This window comes from Elgaria multicarinata, chromosome 3, assembly GCF_023053635.1.
Source record: "Elgaria multicarinata webbii isolate HBS135686 ecotype San Diego chromosome 3, rElgMul1.1.pri, whole genome shotgun sequence".
Lineage (NCBI taxonomy): Eukaryota > Metazoa > Chordata > Lepidosauria > Squamata > Anguidae > Elgaria > Elgaria multicarinata.
In genome coordinates, this window is record NC_086173.1 from 5,130,434 (window position 1) to 5,153,228 (window position 22,795).

At 48.1% G+C, this 22,795-nt stretch overlaps 1 protein-coding gene across 5 annotated transcripts in view; it reads left to right on the top strand.

The window, feature by feature from the left end:
• Nucleotides 1–5,588: 5,588 nt before the first annotated feature.
• The window catches only part of RGL3 (ral guanine nucleotide dissociation stimulator like 3), a 35,427-nt gene continuing 18,220 nt past the window's right edge, over nucleotides 5,589–22,795 (top strand). For 3 of the 5 annotated variants that reach the window (XM_063119139.1, XM_063119141.1, XM_063119142.1), the window contains exons 1-8: nucleotides 5,589–5,715; nucleotides 11,755–11,859; nucleotides 12,913–13,136; nucleotides 15,113–15,309; nucleotides 19,212–19,345; nucleotides 20,219–20,434; nucleotides 20,636–20,739; nucleotides 21,003–21,087. In XM_063119139.1, the coding sequence (XP_062975209.1) occupies nucleotides 5,692–5,715; nucleotides 11,755–11,859; nucleotides 12,913–13,136; nucleotides 15,113–15,309; nucleotides 19,212–19,345; nucleotides 20,219–20,434; nucleotides 20,636–20,739; nucleotides 21,003–21,087 (1,089 nt within the window). In that variant the 5' untranslated portion in view covers nucleotides 5,589–5,691. The remainder of the gene's footprint in view (nucleotides 5,716–11,754; nucleotides 11,860–12,912; nucleotides 13,137–15,112; nucleotides 15,310–19,211; nucleotides 19,346–20,218; nucleotides 20,435–20,635; nucleotides 20,740–21,002; nucleotides 21,088–22,795) is intronic. The other 2 variants (XM_063119140.1, XM_063119144.1) reach the window with 1 other exon arrangement.

The window sequence follows — 22,795 nt, forward strand, 5'->3', positions numbered from 1 at the left end:
GCAGAGCACATGTCCAATGTCTCCCGTTTCTGTCAAGCCCAGCCAGGTTGGTTGATGCTAACCAGATTGGTCCCTTGGGATCTGGCTTACCCACTGACTGACCATCGCTGGCATACCCCACAGGATGAACTAGACTCGCAGGATTCCACGTGTCTCTGAGCCAGACTGCACCCATGCCAAGCTCCCAAGAAGTCCATCCAAACACACACACCTCTGCGGGCGGGCAGCCTGTCTTCTCCTGCAGGTCCCACGCCTGAACTGCCCCATAATAGAACGAAGGCTGTGCTCATTGCAGGTCAATGGTTCAGGAACGGAATTTACAGTCCTAACTCCCAAACTACGCCGCTGTTGCTTCTTTTTGTCTTTATATGTCCATTTCAAGCTTTTATTTCTATGGACGTGTTGAAACATCACCATTTCAGAAGCCAGAGGGTTCAGGTTCAAGGCCCCTGACAGCTCCTTATCACCTCACCCCACTCCCATAGCTGATCTTCCTTTGCCCTGCGCTCTGTAGCTCATCTGTTCCCTGTACGCTTCCCTTTTCTCAGATCTAAACCTAATTCCTTGAAGCAGAGTAAATTGCGCAAAAGAAACATACCTGTAGATTTGCTTCATAGGCTCAGTTGACTCTGAATGTGAGTTTCCTTTACCCGTGTCTCACCTCTCCTCCCTCATGCTGAGGTAGACTGCCAAAATGGTTTCCATCTCCACACTCCTCTATAATGAAGGAATAGCCATCTATGTAGGTCTCAACCATATATTTACTGGAAAAGAATGGCTCTCTTCAACCTTTTTGAAAAGCAGATAGCCAGTCCCTTGAACATGGGTGGAAGCAAGAGCTAAACTTTTCCAGTCAGCTCAAGATAAGGCGTTGATGATCAAACAGGCAGGCCTGTCCCAGAGTCCTGTTGACCAGGGAGTCTTAGTTGAAATGAATTGTGCCGAATACTCTTTTCTTGCTTCTCACTTGCTTAACTTTCCCTGCGCTGACTCTTGTTTTTATACCTCTTTCTCTTTATGCAAGATCTTGCCCCTCTCCCAATGAATGAGCTAAAATTAATTCATGATCTCCTTTGTACCTTTGCACAACTTTTTGGCTTCATATTGTATTGGTTTCATAGGATCAGCAATACATGTACAAATGTCTTTGTCAGCATCTGTGTGAAAGTGGAAGTCTCCCTAAAACATGGAACAAAGACTGTAACACTAATGGGCCTCCCTATACAACTCTGCCCCAATGCAGCATGCTTCCTCTTCTCTTATTTCTGTCAACACTGCAGGGCCCTTGAAATGTCACCCATCTATTTATTTTTGTCAAATGCAGCGTGAGAATATTCTACACGGCGCAGTAGCTGCACTTATATCAAACCAGAATTCCTAACTAGCTCATCAAGGCTATAGTGCAGTGATTATAGTGCAGTAATTAACATGTTGTTTTGTGTCTCTAAGGCATGGGTCTTCAACCAATAAGTTGGGGGCCTGGGATAGGGTGTGTCACATCTGTGGCACCAGTTTTTTAAAGACAAGTAGAAAGAACAAGGGGAGGAGGGTAACTGGCAGGATGGATCCCCACCACCACACAAAAAGGTCTTGGGAATTATAGTTTAGCGCAGGTGCTAAGAATACTGTTAGAGATTTCTGTGTGTTCACACAGTCCCTACAAGAAACTATGTATGTCCGTATGTCTGCAGTGTAGGTACGCCTAGCGAAAGAGAAAAGGAGACATACGTATTAAAAACTGGGTCTTCTGTTTAAGGTTGAGGTTAAAGGTGGGTTCCAGTCCTCAGATACCCAAAAAAGGTAGTTCATCCAGTTTTCTTCTGGAAACCTGTTCTGTGATCTAGCTTCTTGGGCGCTGTCTGCACAACTTACCCTTCCCACTCTAATGCCACACGGAACACTTAAATACTTAGGGTCAAACTAGGCTTGTAAGGGGTGACCACAGTTGTTGTCCCATCCTGTTTGATGCACCTGTTTTGATGTAAAAATTAAACTGCCGTGAACAGGCAAACACATGCACAGCAAACATGCATCACATCTAGTTTGGTCAATTGTATTTTTAAAAAGCCAGAGGCATTGACGTATCAATACTGAGGGATACCTACAGTCGTGTAAATCCAAGGGACAGGACTGTGTTTTGCTTCTGCTTTTTGGACCCCTGGCAGAGAAGACTCAGACTGGGGAAATTCCAGATGTCTTCAAAGACCCTCCAGGCTATCCGTCTGGGTCCTACCCAGCCTTCTGTCTTCTATCTACTGAGTAAAAGAGTTATATATATTTTAAATGGAGTAATTAACATGTTGTTTTGTGTTCTTGGTCTTGTACTCTTAAAAAAAAGGGTCCATTACAGAAGATGCACCATTAAACATGAATATTTCAGAAAATAAATCTCAAAATTGTCCCAACTGTCCTAGATGGTGTAGATCAGCATTTAAAAACTTGGTTTTCCATGTAGAGTGTTTTAAATGTAGTTTATCAGGAAATAAAGGTGGAGGGTGATTATTATTATTATTATTTTGTTGTTGCTGTTAATTACATTTCTATACTGTCTCATAGCTGAAGCTTTCCGGGTGGTTTACAAAAAATTAGAAAATTAAAGACATAAACCAAATTTAAAATCATAAAAGCACACAACAAACAGTATACACAAAGACAACATACATCCAGAAACAACCCTGAGCAATCAGCCAAACCTAAAAAACAAAATTAAGATCGATTTAAACATCACATGAAGCTAAATGCCTGCAAAAAGAGAAAAGTCTTGACCTGGTGGGCCTCACTGAGGAGATCAATCCATATTTGGGGGGGGGGGGCTGCCACTGAGAAGGCCCTCTTCCTTGTTGCTGTCTTCCAAGCCTCCCTCGGAGTAGGCATCCAGGGGAAGACCTTAGAAGATGTTGAGTGGTTCAGTTCTGATAATGAAAACAAATGCTTGGTATGAGCCATGTGCTCAGAGGAGCCCAGTTCCTTTAGACCAGTGGTTCCCAAAGTGGGTGATGCCGCCCCTTGGGGGCGGTGGGATTGCATAGGGGGACGCTAAGAGGCAAAGGGGCTGCAGGGGGGCGCTTGAGGTGGTCTATTCCCAGAAGCGCCTTTCCAGAAGGTCTTAAAACCCAGGGACATTTTTATGGGAGAAGGTAGTTTGGTCCCAAGCCATAGAGGGGAAGAATCCACACATGTATTAATACCGTTTAAGAAGAGTCCTTTTAACGGTCAATTGAAGTGTTTCAAAAGCACCAAAACGCTAATGAAGAGACATACCCTGCTTGGTGTGCCCTGCCACGCTGGTTGCAAAACACAGGCGTTCACTCTCTTTTCCCTCCCTCCCTCCCTCAGCAAGCCTACGGCGGGTGCTTTGGATTTTGAATAAATATTCAATTAATTGTTACTGTTTTGAATTTTATTATTATTATCATCTTCCTTAGTGGGTCGTTGAAAACCACTATTCTGAATAATGATTTTATAAGGTAGGGTAGGGGGCACTGGGCATGAGTTTGTGAAACCAAGGGGGGCGGTGACCTGAAAAAGTTTGGGAACCACTGCTTTAGACTAATAGGCGTTTTGATTTGATCCCTGCCTTTCTTTCCAAAAACGGCACTCAAGGCGACTAAAACACAACAGTTACAAAATAAAAATAGCAACGAACCCAGGCCAAAGGCATTTTTTGAATAAAGCGTTTTTTTGCTTGCTGTCAAAAGAATAGCAGAGAAGGAGCAAACTTCGTCTGTCTCACTCCAAATAAAAGTTTTGTTGGAGTTCAGAATGCCTCTTGTTTGAAGCTTGAATATAACACTATTCTTTGTTAGTGCTGTCAAACCATGTGCAGACATATAATGTAGCAGTGACTGAACAAGAAAGAGATCTTGGGGTTGTGGTGGACAGCTCAATGAAAATGTCCACCCAGTGTGCGTCCACTGTAAAGAAGGTGAACTCCATGGTAGGCATTCTGAGAAAAGTACCATACTGCCTTCATAGAAATCTATGGTGTGACCAGACTTAGAATAATGCTGGAGCATCTCCTCTATGAGGGGAGGTTACAACAGCTAGCATTGTTTAGCTTGCAAAAAAGGAGGGTAAAGGAAAATTATGCACGGTATGGAGAATGTGGATAGGAAGACCTTTTTCTCCCTCTCTCAAAATACTAGAATCTGGAGTCCTCCCATGAAGCTGATTGGTGGGAGATCCAGGACAAATAAAAGGAAGGACTTCTTCACACAGCGCATAGTTAAATTATGGAATTCACTACCACATGATGTAGTGATGGCCACCAATTTGGATGGCTTTAAAAAGGGCTTGGTCAAATCCTTGGAGAAAGCTATCAATGGTTTCTCGTAGTGTTGGCTATGTTGCTACCTGTAGTATCCGAGGCAGTAAGCCTGTGTTCACCAGTTGCTGGGGAACATGGGTGGGAGGGTGCTGTTGCACCATGTCCTGCTTGTTGGTCCCTGGCTGATGGCTGTTTGGCTACTGTGTGAACAGATTGCTGGACTAGATGGACCCTCAGACTGATCCAGCATGGCACTTCTGATGTTCAGTGCAGCATAGCTTTCCCACACAGACCCCCTGGAAAAATCCCTGCGTACCCCAAGGAATCACACTGAATATTCACCTTGGAGATGCTGATCTAGACAGAGGGGCTCTTGTCTGTTGCTGCCATATTCAAAGGGAAGTGAAACGACGTAGCTGCTGACTCCCGTTTTACCAATCTCTGTAATGAAACCCAGGCTTTCAGAAATATCACAACCCTCTGTGGACACGGCCAGATAGAACCCTAAAGTTCCTTTTGTAATGATCCCTGAGAGCCAGTGTGGAGCATTGGCTGAAGTGTTGGACTGGGAGTTGGAAGATCCGGGTTCTAGTCCCCACTCGGCCATGGAAACCCACTGGGTGACTTTGGGCCAGTCACAGACTCTCAGCCCCACCTACCTCACAGGGTTGTTGTGAGGATAACATGGAGAGGAGAAGGAGGATTATGTACGCCGCCTTGGTTTGCTTAGATGAAAAAAGACGGGATACAAATGTAATAAATAAAATCCGTTGCTGAACCCCTCCACCCCCCATCCCACCCCCCAACTTGTTTAACTACCTTGGATAATTGCTTTAGAGCTCTAGCTGGTTCTGGCTGAAACTCAGAATGGATTCACAGCCCCGCCGAAATCGGACCCCCCCCCCCACAACTTTCACTGGCAACCCCCACCCCCCACCCCCAAAAGTGGGGTTTGTGACAGGTGGAGGAGGGCGAAAAGGCTATTCGTGAGCCAGTGGTCGAATGCTCTCTTTTAAATAAAGTGTACTATTAAAAATAACAAGGGGGGGGGTCTCTGATCCGGCGCAGCAGGAAAGGTCGTCTTCCTCCCCTCTCCCCTAAGGGCTTCCGAGGGGCTGGTCCAGCGATGCTCTTCCTTCTCCGCCTTCCCCGGCGACCCTAAGGCTGCCCAGCCCTGGCTGGGGTGATTGGCGCGACGCCGTCCTCTGCTGTTGTGGAGCCGGAGGGCTGGATGAAAAAGTGCCCAGCCAGGGCAGGAGGAGGGTCAGGCCCTCCCTCCCTCCCTCCGTCCTTCCCTCCCACCAACCGGCCAGCGCCAGCCTGCTGGCGCCCACATTACCCCCGATGCGAGGCCCAAGAAGGAACCGGCAGAGGCTGCTGCCGAGAGAGGAGACCGGAGGTAGAGGCGGAGGAGGAGGAAGAGGATGGGCAAAGCGGAGATTGCAATGGTACGGCGCGGGGGCGCGGGGCTTGCCAGATCCAAGCAGAAAGCAGTAATAATAGCCAACGTCGGTCCCACTTCGAGTAGACCCATTGAAATGCATAGGACGTTCGTTAAGTCCCATTCATTTAAGTGGGTCTCCTCTAAGGAGGACTAACGTTGTCTACTACCCGGTAGAACCGCTGTTAAGAGCCGCGCGTGTAGAGGGAATTTCGGCCGGTGCTGCTTCTCTCCCCGACCAGCTGCCGCTTTCCTCTCGTGCTTGACTCCGACACGCTCCGGAGCCGCCCGCGGATCCTGCCCAAGGTCATTCGCGACGCGTTCCTTTCCCGGCCGCTGGCTGCCTTATCTGCCTTCCATCAATCAGAGCGGTTGAAAAAGCAGCGACGGGAACGATCCGCCGGCCACAGGGTCGGAGCCAGACTATTTTGCGCCCTAGGCAAGGTGAGCTACTTACACACACACACACACACACACACACACACACACACACACACCCAAAAATGCCAACTTTGATTTTTAAAAACAGATGTTTCCTGGAAAAAACAAGAAGCACAAAACTTCAAACTGCTAAATTTATTTTAAAGTGCAAGAAATACGTGATGCCAATTATAGCAAACAAATTGGAAAGGAACGTCTATGGGTTCCTTTCCAATCAATGCATGATTGAATAGGAATATCACCTCCAAATCATCCCCCCCAACTCACACACACGCGCGCACACACACACACACTCAGCATCACTCACTCCAAACAAGCACACGCATTCACTCAAAGATCCCATGCATTCACCCATACATTCTCTCTATTTCTCTCTCTCTCTCTTCCGGGAGCATTCCAGAAGTCCGAACCCCAGCGTCCCTGGCTTCACTTCAGCTGGGCAGGCGCGGGGCGCCATCTCGCCCGCCCAGGCCCAGCTCACAGCCAACGCGCGTGAGTGCTGCACTGCGCCCGGCGCCCTTCTTAGCTTGGGGCTCTAGGCGGCCGCCTGAGTGGCCTCTATGGTAGCACCGGCCCTGGCCGGCCACCAGCGCAAGGACCGGGGGTTGCCGAGCCAGGGACTGTGGCAACAAGCCCTTTTAAAAGGACCCAGGGTAAAAAGGTGGTCGTGTGTATCACTGCGCTCTAAAGTTGGGGCTGAACAGGGCCGGTGCCAGACTATTTTGCGCCCTAGGCAAGGTGAGCTACTTTCACCCACACCTACACCCACACCCCAAAAATGCCATCTTTGATTTTTAAGAACAGATGTTTTGTAGAAAAAATAAGAAGCACAAAACTCAAAACTGCTAAATTTATTTCAAAGTGCAAGAATAAGTAATAATCACATTTTGATTATCTTTCGCAAATACAGAAGAAAATACTTTGGCACACAAATCATTTTGAACTAAAGGGCACTCGGTAAAAAGTATACCTCCGCCACTGGCAACACAACATTCAAGCCTTTGACTTGTACTGTTTAAGGTAATTTGGCGTAACCAACCCGTCATGTTAACGGAACAGTTTGCTTACATTCAGAGAGAGAGAAACAAACAAATACCTTCAGAAATTAGGCCTACCAAAATACATGCACGCCAACATCCGGAAAGCAGTCCTACTTAAAACATGTTCAATAGTCAGGACATTTCTGAATCAGTCAAAGACAGCACAGCTTGGCAAAGCCCATCGTGAAAAACTACCACAACCAAGAAAAGAGAGATGGATAATGCTGCTGCTGCTGATGATGATAGCAACCCTGTTAATTATTTAAAAGGGTTTTAAGAAGGATGAACAATTATCACCTATTGTTACAAAATATATGTCATGCCAATTATAGCAAACGAATTGGAAAGGAACGTCTCTGGGTCTAAACTGCATTATTTAATAGGACTATCACCTCTAAATGATCCCCCCCCAACTCACACACGCGCGTGCACACACACACACACTCAGCATCACTCACTCCAAACAAACACAGGCATGAACACATGCATTCACTCAAAGACCCCGTGCACCCCATTCACCCATACATTCTCTCTCTCTCTCTCTCTCTCCCACACACACACACACACCTCAGTCTTACCTTACTCGCTTCTTCTCTTTCTTCTTCTCTACCTCCTGCTGCTTGCTTCTTCTTGCTTCTTCTCCCCCCTCTCGGACTTTGGCTGAGTGCTGCACTGCGCCGGCGCCCCTCTTAGCTTGGCGCCCTAGGCCGTTGCCTTAGTGGGCTTAATGGTAGCACCGGCCCTGCTGATGGAGAGGAGAAAGACCCTAAAGCTGCACTCCCAGTTCGCACCTACTTGAGAGGAGTACTGTTGAACGCCATGGGGCTTACTTCTGAGTAGACATGAAGAGAGCTGTGCGGTCAAGTCTCCGAGCAAAGGCTGGCAGCCTCTCGCCAAGCCCCCCCCCTGCTCCGCACGCCCTCTCCCCTCGCCCCCGTCCTGAAAAGCACAGGGAAAAGAAGGCGTTGGATGGAGACGCTCTTGTTGAGGATGAGGAGGACAGATGTTGCTCCCCTGGGTTTCATATCCGGTTTTAAGGGGTTGGACATGGTGTGCTGTGATTTGAGAAACGGGACAGTGTTGAGCAGCCTTCCCACGCCTGGTGCCCTCCAGATGGTTGGAGTTGAACTCCCATCAGCCCCAGCCAGCATGGTCAATGGTCAGGAATGCTGGGAGTTGTAGTCAAAAACATCTGAACGGTGCCAGATTGAGCAAACTAAAGGCAGAGACTGGGGCCCTTTCTACACCTAAGGATTATCCCAGGAAAATGGAGGGATCGTCTCTGCCTACTCCTGGGATCTCCTGTGTGTCATTTACATGCACAGGGATGATCCCTGGGAAAAAGGCAGGTGTAGAAACGGCCTTGGGCTTCTAATTTCCTGGCTCTGAACTTCTCTTCATTCCTCACCCTGCACTTTCTCTCTCACACACATACAGTTTTCCACAGTGCCCTGCCTGTACAGGAGATAGGCCAGGCATTTAATATATAAATAATATAGAATAGGAAATTACAAACACATGTGTGTGTGTGTGTGTGTGTGTGTGTGTGTAGAAAAATTACATTATGAAGAAAAAAACGGAAAGGGGGTAAGGAGAGAAATAGCTCATAAGTTAATATAATGGGGGCACATTTGGGACTTTACAAATTGAGTTCTAATATTTGAGAACAGGATTGCAAGTTTTCCACTCAGGGATACATTAAAATGCGAATGTTGTGGCATCATGAAAATTCCTAAAGCTAGTTAACCGTCACGTGCACCAATAAAGTTGGTAGAGCCACCATTTTCAATGTATTTATTTTCCTATTAGAATAATAACGTGTTTCCAGTTTAGAAAAACATAGAGGTGGGTTGGTGTTTTAAAAAAGCAAAGATACACCTTTTGTGCCTGGGTTGTCTGATATGCGCAAGCACACACACACATGCCCTGTCTAGCTGGTGGAAGGAGCTGGGTTTAGCTTCGCCTTCAGTCCGGTGCCTGGCACAGGGCAATAAGTAGATGGTGGTGGTGTTACATTTCCACCCTCTTGCTAGACCGGTCTGGTGGCTCAGCTCAGGAGGAAATGTCAAGGAAGGTCACAGAGGAACAACTGAATTGGGGTTCAGAAACCAGGCACCCGGAACTCCTGCGCCCGGAATCAGTTTTGTACTTCACCCCAATTTTTGTGGAGGGAAATTCGGTGGCAGGCAGTGGGGGCAGGATGGAACTCCTTGATCCTATTCCATGTCCACATTTCATGCCCGGGCAGGAAGGAAAAACTGCACGATAGGCACTTCCTATACAAAAACAAAACACTTGTCTTGTGTACTGACAATAGTAGCAGCAGCAGGACTTCAGTAGACTTCCTTTTCATGTGTTTCTAAATAGCACCACGACGTGCACAAATTAAGTGGGTGAAGCTTTCCTTGACATAAGTGGAAGCTTCATAACCTTTGTGATAGACCGCAAGGAGAATCCATTTGTCACACACACACGTATCCTGCTTTTCACTTATTTGAGAAAAACATGTAACATTTAATACTACAGTATAAAACCAAAGTAATAAACAGCAGTGGTGTAAAGATATTATTTAAACTAAAAAAAAAACCCCACTAACAGTCTGATTAAAAACTACTATTAATAAAATCTCATAATTAAGGTTATGGGGCATGACTGCAATCCTGGGCATTCCTGTGCAATCCTGGTAGTAAACCTTATTTAAACCAAAGGCAGTTGCTTTTGGCTGCATAGGTTCAACTTGTAAAACACACTGAGCTTCAACAAAAGACCTTCAGCCCCCTGAAATGTCACCTTTAACCCTTAATTAGAATTGCAAACAATCTTTCTAAGAAGTGTTACTGTTTAAACTGCTAGCTTGAAACTCCATCAAAGAAAAGGAAAGAAGCAGGGCTGTGGAGTCGGAGTTGTGGAGTCGGAAGAAATTCTTGGGTTACTGGAGTCGGAGTCGGTCCGACTCCTAATAAATTTAAATTGTATTTAGAGTTGCGATATGTTCCTGAAAACCTGACTATAGTTTATCCAGCGGTTATTAGTGATGCAGCTATAACTGTAACAGCAATGCCACCCACCCAAGTCGGTGTTGAAAGACTGTTTTTGGCACTGAAAATAGTCAAATCAGATTTAAGGGCTTCTATGAGGGAGGATTTGGCAGAAGCAATTCTGTTTCTAAGAGCAATATGTTAGTCTTCAATCTTCTACAATATAATGTTTATTTTATTAAATGTATATTCACTTGAATTTTATAGTCAAACGATACTTTAATCTCGAAAAAGGTTTATGTTACTTATGTACCTAACTGAGTTCATTTCTTTTAAAATGGTCATTTGTTAAGTTGTTTTAGGTGTTCAATTGGTTTTTTTTAACTTTTTTGTAGTTTTGACTTTGATATCAGAGTATATACTTTAGATTTTTGAACTAGTAGAGAAAGTTGTTCCTAATTTTCTTTTATAGTTTCTTTCTTTTCTATCCTATTACTTTATACTCTATCTTTTGATAAACCGTCCAGAAAAGTTCGGCTATGGGGCGATATAAATGCAATTAAATAAATAAATAAAAAATATAACCTCATTGTTTTCATTTTTGGGCTTCTTTAATAAATAAAATTAAAAAACCAGAATGTCTTAGCTATAGCCTTTAGACCCGGGCTTTAACAGGTTAGGGTTCTATTATTATTATTATTATTATTATTATTATTATTATTATTATTATTTATTTATTTATTTATTTATATAGCACCATCAATGTACATGGTGCTGTACAGAGTAAAACAGTAAATAGCAAGACTCTGCCGCATAGGCTTACAATCTAATCTAATTCTAAAAAGTTGTGTGCTTGCAGTCGATGTAGGAAATATATAGGAAATTTATTTCCTATATCAATATATAATTAAAGGAGTTGGAGTCGGAGGTGCCATGAATAAAGGAGTCGGAGTCGGAGGTTTTATGTGCCGACTCCACAGGCCTGGAAAGACGTAGCCAGCCTCTGCTTCATTATTTTCCTCATTCTCAGACATCCTGTATCTTAATCTGCCATAAACAATTGCAAAATTGTTCACTCAACTTTCTAGTAAACATGCAGAGGATTGGGTTGTAAACATATTGAATGAAGCAAGTTAACCAACAACAGTGAAGTTGTTTTTTAATGCGTTCAATTTGACAGTGCTAACAAATAAATTCTAACGTTCTGAAACATTGCTGAATTCATGTGAAATTACATTTCAGCTCTTGTTTCTTTCATAGTCGCCCCCCAGGTATGTTGTGCATGTTCCAAAGGGAGGGAGAACAACACTTATCGCCGAATGTGTACCTTTCAAACGGAGGCAGCATCAGAAAACACAGAAAAGTGGAAAAGACCATCTCATTTTAGCAACCCATAAGCCAGGGCTGAGGAACCTGTGGTCTTCTAGATGTTGTTGGACTCCAACTCTCATTGCTCCAGCCATCATGGCCAATGGTCAGGGATTATGGGAATTGTTATCCAACAACATTTGGAGGGCCACAGGCTCCTCAGCCCTGCCATAAGCCCTGGTCTTAGTTCTGCTCTGGTTTTGTCTCTGCCTTTCCTAGACACCTCTACAGCAGTGGGGTGAAGAGGTAGAAGATGGGGCCATCTACAGCATCATCCTTCAGCGAGTGCGGAAAGAACCTGTGGCCAACAGATCCAGTTCCCTGGTATGTACCATCACCACACAGCGGAACCCTTACTCCATGCTAAACAGATTTATGACTGACCAGCTGAGGGATAGTGGTCATGAAGGTCTTCTCTGGTTCATATTCAGGCATGAAAAAGAGCTCTCCTCTTTCCACCCACCCCTTCAGGTTCAGGAACCCCAAGATATTGGGGGAAATGATGAATTTTCATTTAAAGAGAAAAGGAAATGATTGCATGTGTATCAAAGGCAAAATGAACCCCATGAAAATGAGATCCCTTATCAGGCAGTTAGTTTGATGTTAGAAAGAAGATTTTAAAAACTTTGTGCAAGTCCCACTGCGAGTGGGGAAGGCAATCGCAAACCACCCCACTACAAAGTCCGCCAAGAAAACGTCAGCGAAAGCAGGTGTCCCTCTAGGAGTCAGCAATGACTCAAGTGCTTGTATGAGAGGTTCCTTTCCTTTCCTATCAGGCAGTTAGTCTGATGTTAGAAAGAAGATTTTTAAAACTTTGTGCAAGTCTCACCGCGACTGGGGAAGGCAACGGCAAACCACCCCGCTTCAAAGTCCGCCAAGAAAACGTCAGCGAAAGCAGGCGTCCCTCTAGGAACCAGCAATGACTCAAGTGCTTGCACAAGAGGTTCCTTTCCTATCAGGCAGTTAGTCTGATGTTAGAAAGAAGATTTTAAAAACTTTGTGCAAGTCCCACTGAAGGGAAGGGAAGTTGAGCTCATATTGCCTTAGTGTTAATTAGAGGAGGAGACTATCAATGGCTGGTGGTCACGATGGCCACGGATTACCTCCAGAGGCAGTATGACTGAGTGGGAGGGTGTTATTGCACACTCATCTCCTTTCGAGTCCCAGAGGCGTCGGGCTGGCCGCTGTGGGGGACAATGCTGGACCTGTAGGCCTTTGGCTTGATTCAGCACGGCTCTTCACACGTTCTTAGGTGTGAAGCCCTATTTATTGCTGGAGTAGAGAACCACTGGAGAACGTCGCCCACACACACACACACACCCCGGCCCCGTGTCACTGGCAGGTGCCTTCCCCACCATCTCATTGTCCCTTTCTCAGCAGGATGAACCTGGCACACCAGCGTGTCCCTTTGTGCAGTACCGCACTTGCAAGAGGCGTATGTTGCGAGCTGCCAGGCTCCCCCAGCTGGTGAGGTGGTTGGCATCAGCCAGTGCAGAAGGGGACCTGGACTACATCCCCAGCTTCCTGGCCACCTACCGGACCTTTGCCACCCCCATGCAGGTTCTGGAGCTGCTCCTGCTGCCACCGCTGGGACCAGACAGGTGAGACATCGGGTAGAGGTTGGTTGGGAAGGAGGCCGGAGGACGCGCACTCCTGGTTAAGGCACCCAGGAAAGGTTTGATTCCTGAGACAAGGGTGGCCAGGATAGGGGAGTGGGAGGGGCAGGAAAGTGGAGAATCTTTTGCCCTTACTGCTTCTATTAAAGGCAAGCTCAAGGAGCATGCGCAGAGTTAGGTTCTTCCAGCTTCATGTGCCTTCATAGAAATCAATGACATTCTAGACTGTAAAGAGAAGGGAAGTAGATCAGGGAAACAGCAGCCAGCAGAAGGCAGTGCTAGTCCCAAGACATGCCAGGCCTATGAGCTCAGTCATACAGCGTGTCCCGCCGGGCCTCTGGCATCCAATACTATGGGCCCAGCTACACTACAAACATTTGAGCACCCTGGAAATTGCAGGAGTGTTGTGAATTCCCTAGCTCCCCCTCACAGAACTCCAGTTCCCAGAGCACCCTCTGGCAGGCGGGAATGAGAAAACCCATTTAAATTGGCAGTGTAGACTTGCTTGCTTGAAAATCTATGCCCTGCCATACCTCACTGTTGGTGCCGCCCACCTCTGGCTGCATTCCATCTGGTTGGCTGGCCAAACAGTTTCAAAGGCTCGTTTAGCAGCTTCCGTTGCTCCCATTCTAAACTGGGAGAACTCCCAGGATTCACATGCCGTTGCAAAGGGCCCCATTTGTAGTAGGGCTGTGCGCCCCCCTACCTGAACCGGTTCGGGTCGATCCGAACCTAACACGATCCGCTCCGGAACTGGAGTGAGATCCAGAGGTCCGGATAGCTATTCAGCCCCCATTTTGCCCCCCTTCCCCATGGTGGAGACAGGTAAGTGGGGAAGGGGGGACAAAATGGGGGCTGAATAAGCCCCCCTCCCTTCTTACCCGGCTCTGCCGGCCACCACCTCACGGACCACAGCAGCGGCGGCAGACAGAGGAGCCAGGTAAGTCTCCCTCCCCCCACTTACCTGGCTCCGTTGTGGTCTGGGCAGTGGCTTCAACTGTGGCCCAGGTCTCAGGCTGCAGCCTGTTTCCGTCCTGAAGCCTTGGCCACAGTTGAAGCCGGCACCCAGACCGCGACAGAGCCAGGTAAGTGCCTTACTGCTTCAAACCGTTCTGAACCGCTTCGAGCCAATTTGGACCTCCCCGGATCCACTCCGGAACCAGGCTTTGGAGGTCCGGATTGGCCCGCTCCGCTTCAGATCCAGGGATCTGTAATGGAGCGGAGCACACCCCTACTTTGTAGGAAGAACTCAAAATAATTTCCCAGGATCCTGTCTCTGATAGCGGCCATTTTTGGGAAATACATCACAGGGTACCAATAAGATATTTTCCTTGCTGTTCATTTCCTTTTTTTAAAAAAAAAAGTTTAGGAAGCCCCTTCATGCTAAATGGCCTTGGGAAAGGAGGATCTGAGTACTTTTCTGGGCTGGGCTATGCAGGATGCACCCAGGTGCCAGATAAGCACTGAAGTTTGATGTGGGTTCAGGCAGCCGGCTCGGGTCGACTCAGCCTTCCATCCTCCCGAGGTCGGTAATATGAGTACCCAGTTAGCTGGGGGAAAGGTAATAACGACTGGGGAAGGCAACAGCAAACCACCCCGCTGGGGGAAAGGTAATAATGGCCGGGGAAGACAACGGCAAACCACCCCGCTGGGGGAAAGGTAATAACGGCCGGGGAAGGCAACGGCAAACCACCTCGCTATAAGGCCTGCCAAGAAAACGTCAGCGAAAGCTGGCGTCCCTCCAAGAGTCAGTAATGACTCTGTGCTTGCATGAGAGGTTCCTTTCCTTTCCTTGATGTGGGAAAAGCAGCCCAGTCTGGCGAGGTGATGTAGATGGTTTACCCTGGCGGTAGACAAAGGGGCAGGATGTAACTCATTCAGAACAAGCGAAGCCCAGAGGGTTGGAGCATCAATGTGGGAGAGTCAAGGGAGAGGGCGGTGCATTTCTCTTCTGGCTGCAGGGCGGTGCTACATGTGTTGGAGTTCTGGCTACAGCATCACCCTGAAGATTTTGGGGAGCTCCCCAAGCACCCCAATCTGCAGAAAACCTTGCACGTCCTGCACCAGTCTGCCCCGGACTCCCCAGTATGTGCTTTGACAGAGGAACTGCTGCAGGCCCACAAGGGAAAGAAGGAGGAACAGAGGACAGAGGCAGAGGGTGAGAAGAATCCCCAAGAATCCTTCTCAATTGCTTGTCTACCCCCAGCTGCATCCCAGGCCCATCCACCCCCTGTCCGTCCACCTATGACTTCTGCACCCTAGCGCCATGCAAACTGCAGCAGTTGTCTGCATGTATCCAAGATCCTTGCTTGTTTCAAGGCCCTACTCAGGGCCGGTGCTACCATAGAGGCCACTCAGGCGGCCGCCTAGAGCGCCAAGGTAAAGGGGGCGCTGAACGCCACACCTGGAAGCCGCTCTCCCACAATGGCTCTGAGAGGGCAGCTTCCGGGCGCACCGTTCCGAAGCCACCTGCCTGCCCCAGTGTCTTGGCGCCCACCCAGCCGAAGCGAAGTGAAGCCACGCCCACCCACCCCACTCCAGCGCCCTGGCTTCACTTCGGCTGGGTGGGCGCTGAAGCGAAGCCAGATCGCTGTGGTGGGGGACGAGGGGGGGGGCGCGACTTCAGAACGGCGCGCCCGGAAGTCGCTCTCCCAGAGCAGCTTCCGGCCGGGCGCGCCGTTCCAAAGCCGCCCCCCACCCCAGCATCCTGGCTTTGCTTCAGCAGGGCGGGCGAGTTGGCACCCCATGCCCAGGTACGCTGGGGTGGGGGTGGGAGTGGGTGAAAACAGCTCACCTGCCTAGGGCACAAAATAGTCTGGCACCGGCCCTGGCCCTACTGCACCCAATCCCATTTCTTCATGGGGTTTGGGTGCAGTAGGGCCTTGAACCCTCTGAACTAGCACAGATTTGAGGACTGGAATACACTTACGTCAAACAAACCAATGAGCTCGAATACTTTTAACGTGGCATGCTTTGGTACAAAGCTGGCTGTTCAGAGAGGGTCAGCCGTCTGTCTGTCTGTCTGTTGATGTTGATGTTGTTGTTAGCTTAGATTATTTCATCAGATTTCACACTGACCACTCAGCTCAAAGAAGGAGTGCAGTACCCATCCCTGCCTTAATAGCTGTGTAGCTGCAGGTGGTAAAGGCAACCGTTTATACTAGCCACCAGGAGTTTATACTAGCCACCACGAGTTTATACTAGCCACCAGGAGTTTATACTAGCCACCAGGAGTAATTCGTGTGCTAATACAGGGCTTTTAAATTTTGTTTTAACTGTTTTTATTCTGTTTTTATTTTCATTTCACATTGTACACCGCTCCGAAATTTTTCAATGGGGAGCGGTATATAAATATTCTAAATAATAAATAAATAAATAAATTTTAACCTTCATAGCAGAGCCTTTGCCCAGCTCAAATTTTCACCTCCTTTGAAAACGTTCTCCACATTACACAAAATGAAGTGTAGGGATTTGGGGCCATACCTACTTCAGACTGCAGGTGTATGTGTGTGGCGGGGGAAGGGGGTTGTCCAATTTTTGAATGCTTCTCCATGTAGAAAACTCTGTACATGTAACAAATTTTGACGTTAGGGAGAGGATTGAGCTATACCTGTCTCATTGATGTGCTAGGACAGCGGTTCTCAACCTGTGGGTCGAGACCCCTTTGGGGGTCGAATGACCCTTTCACAGGGGTCGCCTAAGACCATCGGGAAACACATATTTCCGATGGTCTTAGGAAACTGTATTGACCGAACTATGTCATGTATCATCTTTTGTATTATTAAAGCTATTGTTATGTATTATTTTCATTAGCAAACCATCCCATGACAATGGATCGTGTAGAGAAGAACGAAAATAATTTTATGGTTGGGGGTCACCACAACATGAGGAACTGTATTAAAGGGTCGCGGCATTAGGAAGGTTGAGAACCACTGTGCTAGGAGTTGTTGTTTTTTTACATTAGGATGCATTCAAAAATATGCCACCTCCCTGATGTTTGAATTAGTAAGAACATCAGAAGTGCCCTGATGCTGGAACAGACCAAGGGTCCATCTAGTCCAGCACTCTGTTCACACAGTGGCCAACCAGCCATCGGCCAGGGATGAACAAGCAGGACATGGTGAAATAGCATCCTCCCACCCATGTTCCCCAGCAACTGGTGAACACAGGCTTATTGCCTCGAATACTGGAGATAGCACACAACCATCAGGGCTAGTAGCCATGGACAGCCTTTGCCTCCAGGAATTTATCCAACCCCCTTTTAAAGCAATCTAAGTTGGTAGCCATGACTACATCTTGTGGTAGTGAGTTCCATAATTTAACTCTGCGCTGTGTGAAGAAGTCCTTCCTTTTATTTGTCCTGAATCTCCCATCAATCAGTTTCATGGGATGACCCCTTTGGATTCTAGTATTTTGAGAGCGGGAGAAAAATGTCTCCCTAGCCACAGGCTCCATACCATGCATAATTTCGTACACCTTTATCATGTCTCCCCTCAGTAAGGCACAGAATTTTACTATATAATGTGTAGAATAGTTCTTTCTTTCTTCTTCTTTCTTTCTCTCTTTATTTGCTAGAACATGGTAGGCTTAATAATAAGGTGGAGGCAGGTCACCCATTTCGAGAATAATAACAGAATTAAAAGGTATTTTCCCCTACCAGAAGCAGAAAGGCACAACGGTTTAGGCCAGGAGTAATCAATCTGATGCCCTTTAGATGTTTTGGATTACAGTGTCCATCAGTCCTATCTAGCATGGCCAATGGCCAGGAATTGTGGGAGTTGTAGTCCAAGACATCTGCAGGGCACTTAAGTAGCCTGTCTTTGATTTAGGTAGTAAGACAGGTAGACAGATAGATGGATGGATAGATTTCTAGCATAGTACTTTGCTTGGCCTACGAACGTGCTTTGGACAGGTGGTGTCTATGCCATTGCCTATTTTTTTATGTCAGGAAGACCCTGTTTCGTCACATGTTGTACAAAACTGGCAAAAGCAAGGGGGGGGGGGTCATCAAGGCAGCAGGCTGCAAATTTTGCCACAACTTCTGTCCCATTGGGATTTTGCATCCCCATCTAGGGACCATTGCCAATTTCATTGGGACACGTTGCTCCATTAGATTTTGTAAACTTCTGTCAGGATGTTTGCCATCGTCAGATTTTGTAAACTTTGGACCCTGTTGTGGGTGGATACAGGTGAAAGCTTGCAATCGTACATGGCCAGGATTATCTGCCCATGTTAGGTTATGTGCGATTTGTGGACTCGGGTGGGGGGTGCGGGGAAATGATGCATAGACCGCTTCAGATCTTGCAACAGATTTTGAAATCTGCCAGAGATACCCTTCCAGGCATTGACCCAGTTGTACAAACAACCCAAGAAGTCACTTGGGGAAACAATATTTTTAGGAGCACCAAAGAAATAGCACATGGTCCGAGGTACGTTCTAGAATCCTTTGCAATGCAGCTCGGGGCACTCGCCAGGTGATCCGTAGCTCAGGCACCATCTGAGAGTTGTCCCAGGATTCTCCATCACGTTGGAGGAGATCCTGGGGAAACATAGCTCTTAGAATAGTCCCAGCCTGAAATGTCTTAATATCGCTGGTGTGATGTTAACAGCCTGTCACCAAATTCTAGTAATCAAAATCTCGTCCACCTACGCTTAGCACGGGGTGGGTAACCCCTTTGAGCCCGAGGGGCGAATTCAATTTTGGAGGTGCTCTGGGTGTGGGTGTGGGAGGGGGTGTGGGATACATTCCATGGCAAAAGGGGATGGAGCCAAAATACCAGTGTGTTGACACTGGCAGATAGAAGTAAAGGCTCCCATTTTAGGAGAGGCATTTCAGCCTTTCAGAATAGGGAGGGAGGGAGAAGTGCACCTGGGAGGGCTGGATTTGACTCCAGGGCCTGAGATTCCCCACCACTGTCTTGGATCAGCTGGTCTGGGTGCCACACAACACCTCCTTCTGGTGCAGGTCCCTCCATATACCCAGTCTTTGGGCTCAGCTTTTGCTACAGATTGGGCTCGCGCACTCATGCCAAATGGCCTTGCCTCCTTGTTGCCATGCAGGAGGAGAGCCCCCCAGGATGGGGCTGTCGCAGGTGGTCGGAGAAGCAGGTGGGCCTGGGGGCTGCGAGGAGACACCTGCCCTGCTGTCCTTCTCTGTTGAGGAAGTGGCCGAACAGCTGACTCTGATGGATGCAGTGAGTAGGATCTGGAGGAGTTGGGGGGTGGGGGAGAAATACCTTTGGGAAGAGACTGGCAGAGAGCGGCAATAATAATAATAATAATAATAATAATAATAATAATAATAATAATTTGTTACCCGCCTCTCCCTCTGGATCGAGGTGGGGTACAACACAAATATAAACACCATAAAATACATAAAACGTTTAAAACCAGCACATCATTAAAAGCAGCACACCATTAAAAAAGGCATCTCAAAATTCAGCTGGATAGGCCTGCCGGAAGAGGTCAGTCTTTATGGCTTTCTTAAATTCTGGAAGACTGTTAAGTTGGCGAATCTCTCCTGGAAGGCCGTTCCATTCTATTGCGTGGAGAAGATCTGGGGTCTGTTTCCAGCTCTTAGGAGTTAAAGTGTAATGGCTAAAGCAAACACAAATTGTGTCATTCCTTACATCAGCTGCTCCCCAAGCTAAGTGCTCTCTAGATATGTTCATTTATTTATTTGTTTCATTTATCTTTCAACTTTCCTCCAAGGAGCCTCACATGATCTTCCTCCTCCTCCTCCACTCTATTTTTATCCCCCACAACCACCCTGTGAGGGAGGTTAGGCTGAGAGCTGGTGACTAGCCCAAAGTCACCCAATGAGCTTCATGGGTGGGAACTAGAACTCAGATTGCCTGGGTCCCAGTCCAACACTCTTAACCAGTACACCACACTGGCTTACATGCTGGGACTACAGCTCCCATTATCCCCAGCTAGCATAGTCCAATAGCAGAGAGATCACATAGGGTCTCTGCAACCCGGGTTCGTGTCCTACGTCTGCAGTGGAAGCGCTGGGGCGTCTTTGGGCTGGCCCTCTCCTCTTCCTTTCTCTCGTTTTCCTTCTCCAGGACCTCTTTCGAGCAGTGCAACCCTTCCACTGCCTGGGCTGTGTGTGGTCCCAACGGGACAAGAAAGAGAACCAGCACGTGGCTCCTAGCGTCCGTGCCACCGTAGCCCAGTTCAATGCCGTCACCAGCTGTGTGATCGCATCTGTGCTTGGAGACCTGACCCTGCGCATTCCCCAGCGGGCACACCTGCTCGAGAAATGGATCAACATTGCCCAGGTGAGTGTGCGTTGGAATTGGCTTACCAATTAAAGCAAATAAAACTTGCCGTCAACGTTTGCTTAAAATACTCTGCCTTTTTGCAATTGAAACTTTAATGTATCCAAGGACCGGCATTCAAACTTTGCTGAGAATCAGCCCCCGCTGACTGAAATATTTCTCATTTCCCCTGCCTCCCAAAATGGTACCCATGCCCTCCAGCGATGCCGGGCCCTACGGAATTTCTCCTCGCTGCACGCCATCCTCTCTGCTCTGCAGTCCAACTCCATTTACCGACTTAAGCGTACCTGGGCTGCTGTCAACAGGTGAGCCTTTGCAGGGGGATACGAAAAGGGAAGGCAAAGGTTGAGGAACGGATGTTGTTCCATCCTCTGCTAGGCTCCTCTTCCTTTGGGCACGAGGCCATAAGGCTGTGGCGGGTTCAAGGGTCTTCTCCAAATGCTGCTGGGGTAGAATTCTGTCAGAGATGCCAAGAGAGCTCCGGCCGGTCTTGACCCAGCCGCCATGGGCCCACGGGGCTGATTCTGTGTCAGGCAGCTCCATACATCAAGCCCTGCTTACCCCACAGGGACACCAGGCGCTCCTTCCGAAGCCTCTCACAGATCTTCTCTGAAGACAACAATCACTTGAACTGCCGAGAAATCCTGCTGCAGGTAGCAGAACGGTGTCCGTCGTGAGGAAGCAGGAAGTGGAGTTATGTGTCTGCGCGCGTGCGTGTGCGTTTTGTGTGCATGGAGGTGTGCGCAGAAAGATTTATCAGGTGGTTCTGCGCTGAACAGGGAATGACTCGGGCCCTCTGTAGAGAGTGTCAGGAGAGTCCTACCCACCCTTTCCTGTGGGTATGTATAATATATACAGGTGTGAACACAGGGTAGTCCACAGGGGCAAAAAGGTTATCCATTCCAGACTTACAGAGACACTATTGTTTTTGAAACAACTCACTGTTTTGGCACACGGCGCACTTGTCCATGTTCTTCCTGGTACCTCTGCTGCTTTATTCCATGTTCACCCAAACCCCACTTGTATGATTACTTTTGTTTCGCCTCTTTGGGCTTTCCTTGTGGTTTTTCTGGCAAGCTTGTGCCAAACTCATGGTCTGATAGTCTGTCATTGCTTCATATTCGGCTCCACCTTCTTTTCCCCACCAATTTTCCAGGTGTGTGCCTGACTGCAGTGGAAGCATACCTTCTCCTTTGAGCTTAGGGGTATTGCATGATTTGTTGCCGTCGGCAGGTTGGTATTTTGGGGGCTGGGGGGTTGCACTGCTAGGCATAATTTGTAAAATCGTATACCTTTATTTCTCCATTGTTAAGTCAACTGATTTTTTGCAGATGAAAGCAGAATGTCAGAAAGGGCCAGCACTTGTGGCACTGTGTGGCGTTCCAAGTGGAGACGGCACATTTTATTTATTTATTTATTTAAGGATTTTTATGCCGCCATTCAGCCCAAAAAGGCTCTCACGGCGGCTTACAAAAGTATTTCTTGACAGTCCCTGCCCAGAGGCTTACAAAAGTAATTCTTGACAGTCCCTGCCCAGAGGCTTACAAAAGTAATTCTTGACAGTCCCTGCCCAGAGGCTTACAATCTAAAAGACATGACACAAAAGGAAAGGGGATTGGGAGGGAGGAGGAGGAGGAAGGGGAAAAGGAAAGCCAATTCAGGCACTACAATCTTAGTTGGAAAGTTCAGCAGTGACAGGTGACAGCAGGAGGGAGGGGGCTCTCAGCTGGAGCTGGACCCAGGCACGGTGGAGAGGTGCCTGGCTGCTGCTTCCTCCCTCACTGGTGGCCTCTGCAGAGACCGTTGGTGGCAGGAGGGAGGGGGCTCTCAGCTGGAGCTGGACCCAGGCACGATGGGGAGGTGCCTGGCTGCTGCTTCCTCCCTCACTGGTGGCCTCTGCAGAGACCGTTGGCAGCAGGAGGGAGGGGGCTCTCAGCTGGAGCTGGACCCAGGCACGGTGGAGGGGTGCCTGGCTGCTGCTTCCTCCCTCACTGGTGGCCTCTGCAGAGACCGTTGGTAGCAGGAGGGAGGGGGCTCTCAGCTGGAGCTGGACCCAGGCACGATGGAGAGGTGCCTGGCTGCTGCTTCCTCCCCCGCTGGTGGCCTCTGCAGAGACAGTTGGCAGCAGGAGGGAGGGGGCTCTCAGCTGGAGCTGGACCCAGGCACGGTGGAGAGGTGCCTGGCTGCTGCTTCCTCCCCCACTGGTGGCATCTGCAGAGACAGTTGGTAGCAGGAGGGAGGGGGCTCTCAGCTGGAGCTGGACCCAGGCACGATGGAGAGGTGCCTGGCTGCTGCTTCCTCCCCCACTGGTGGCATCTGCAGAGACAGTAGGTAGCAGGAGGGAGGGGGCTCTCAGCTGGA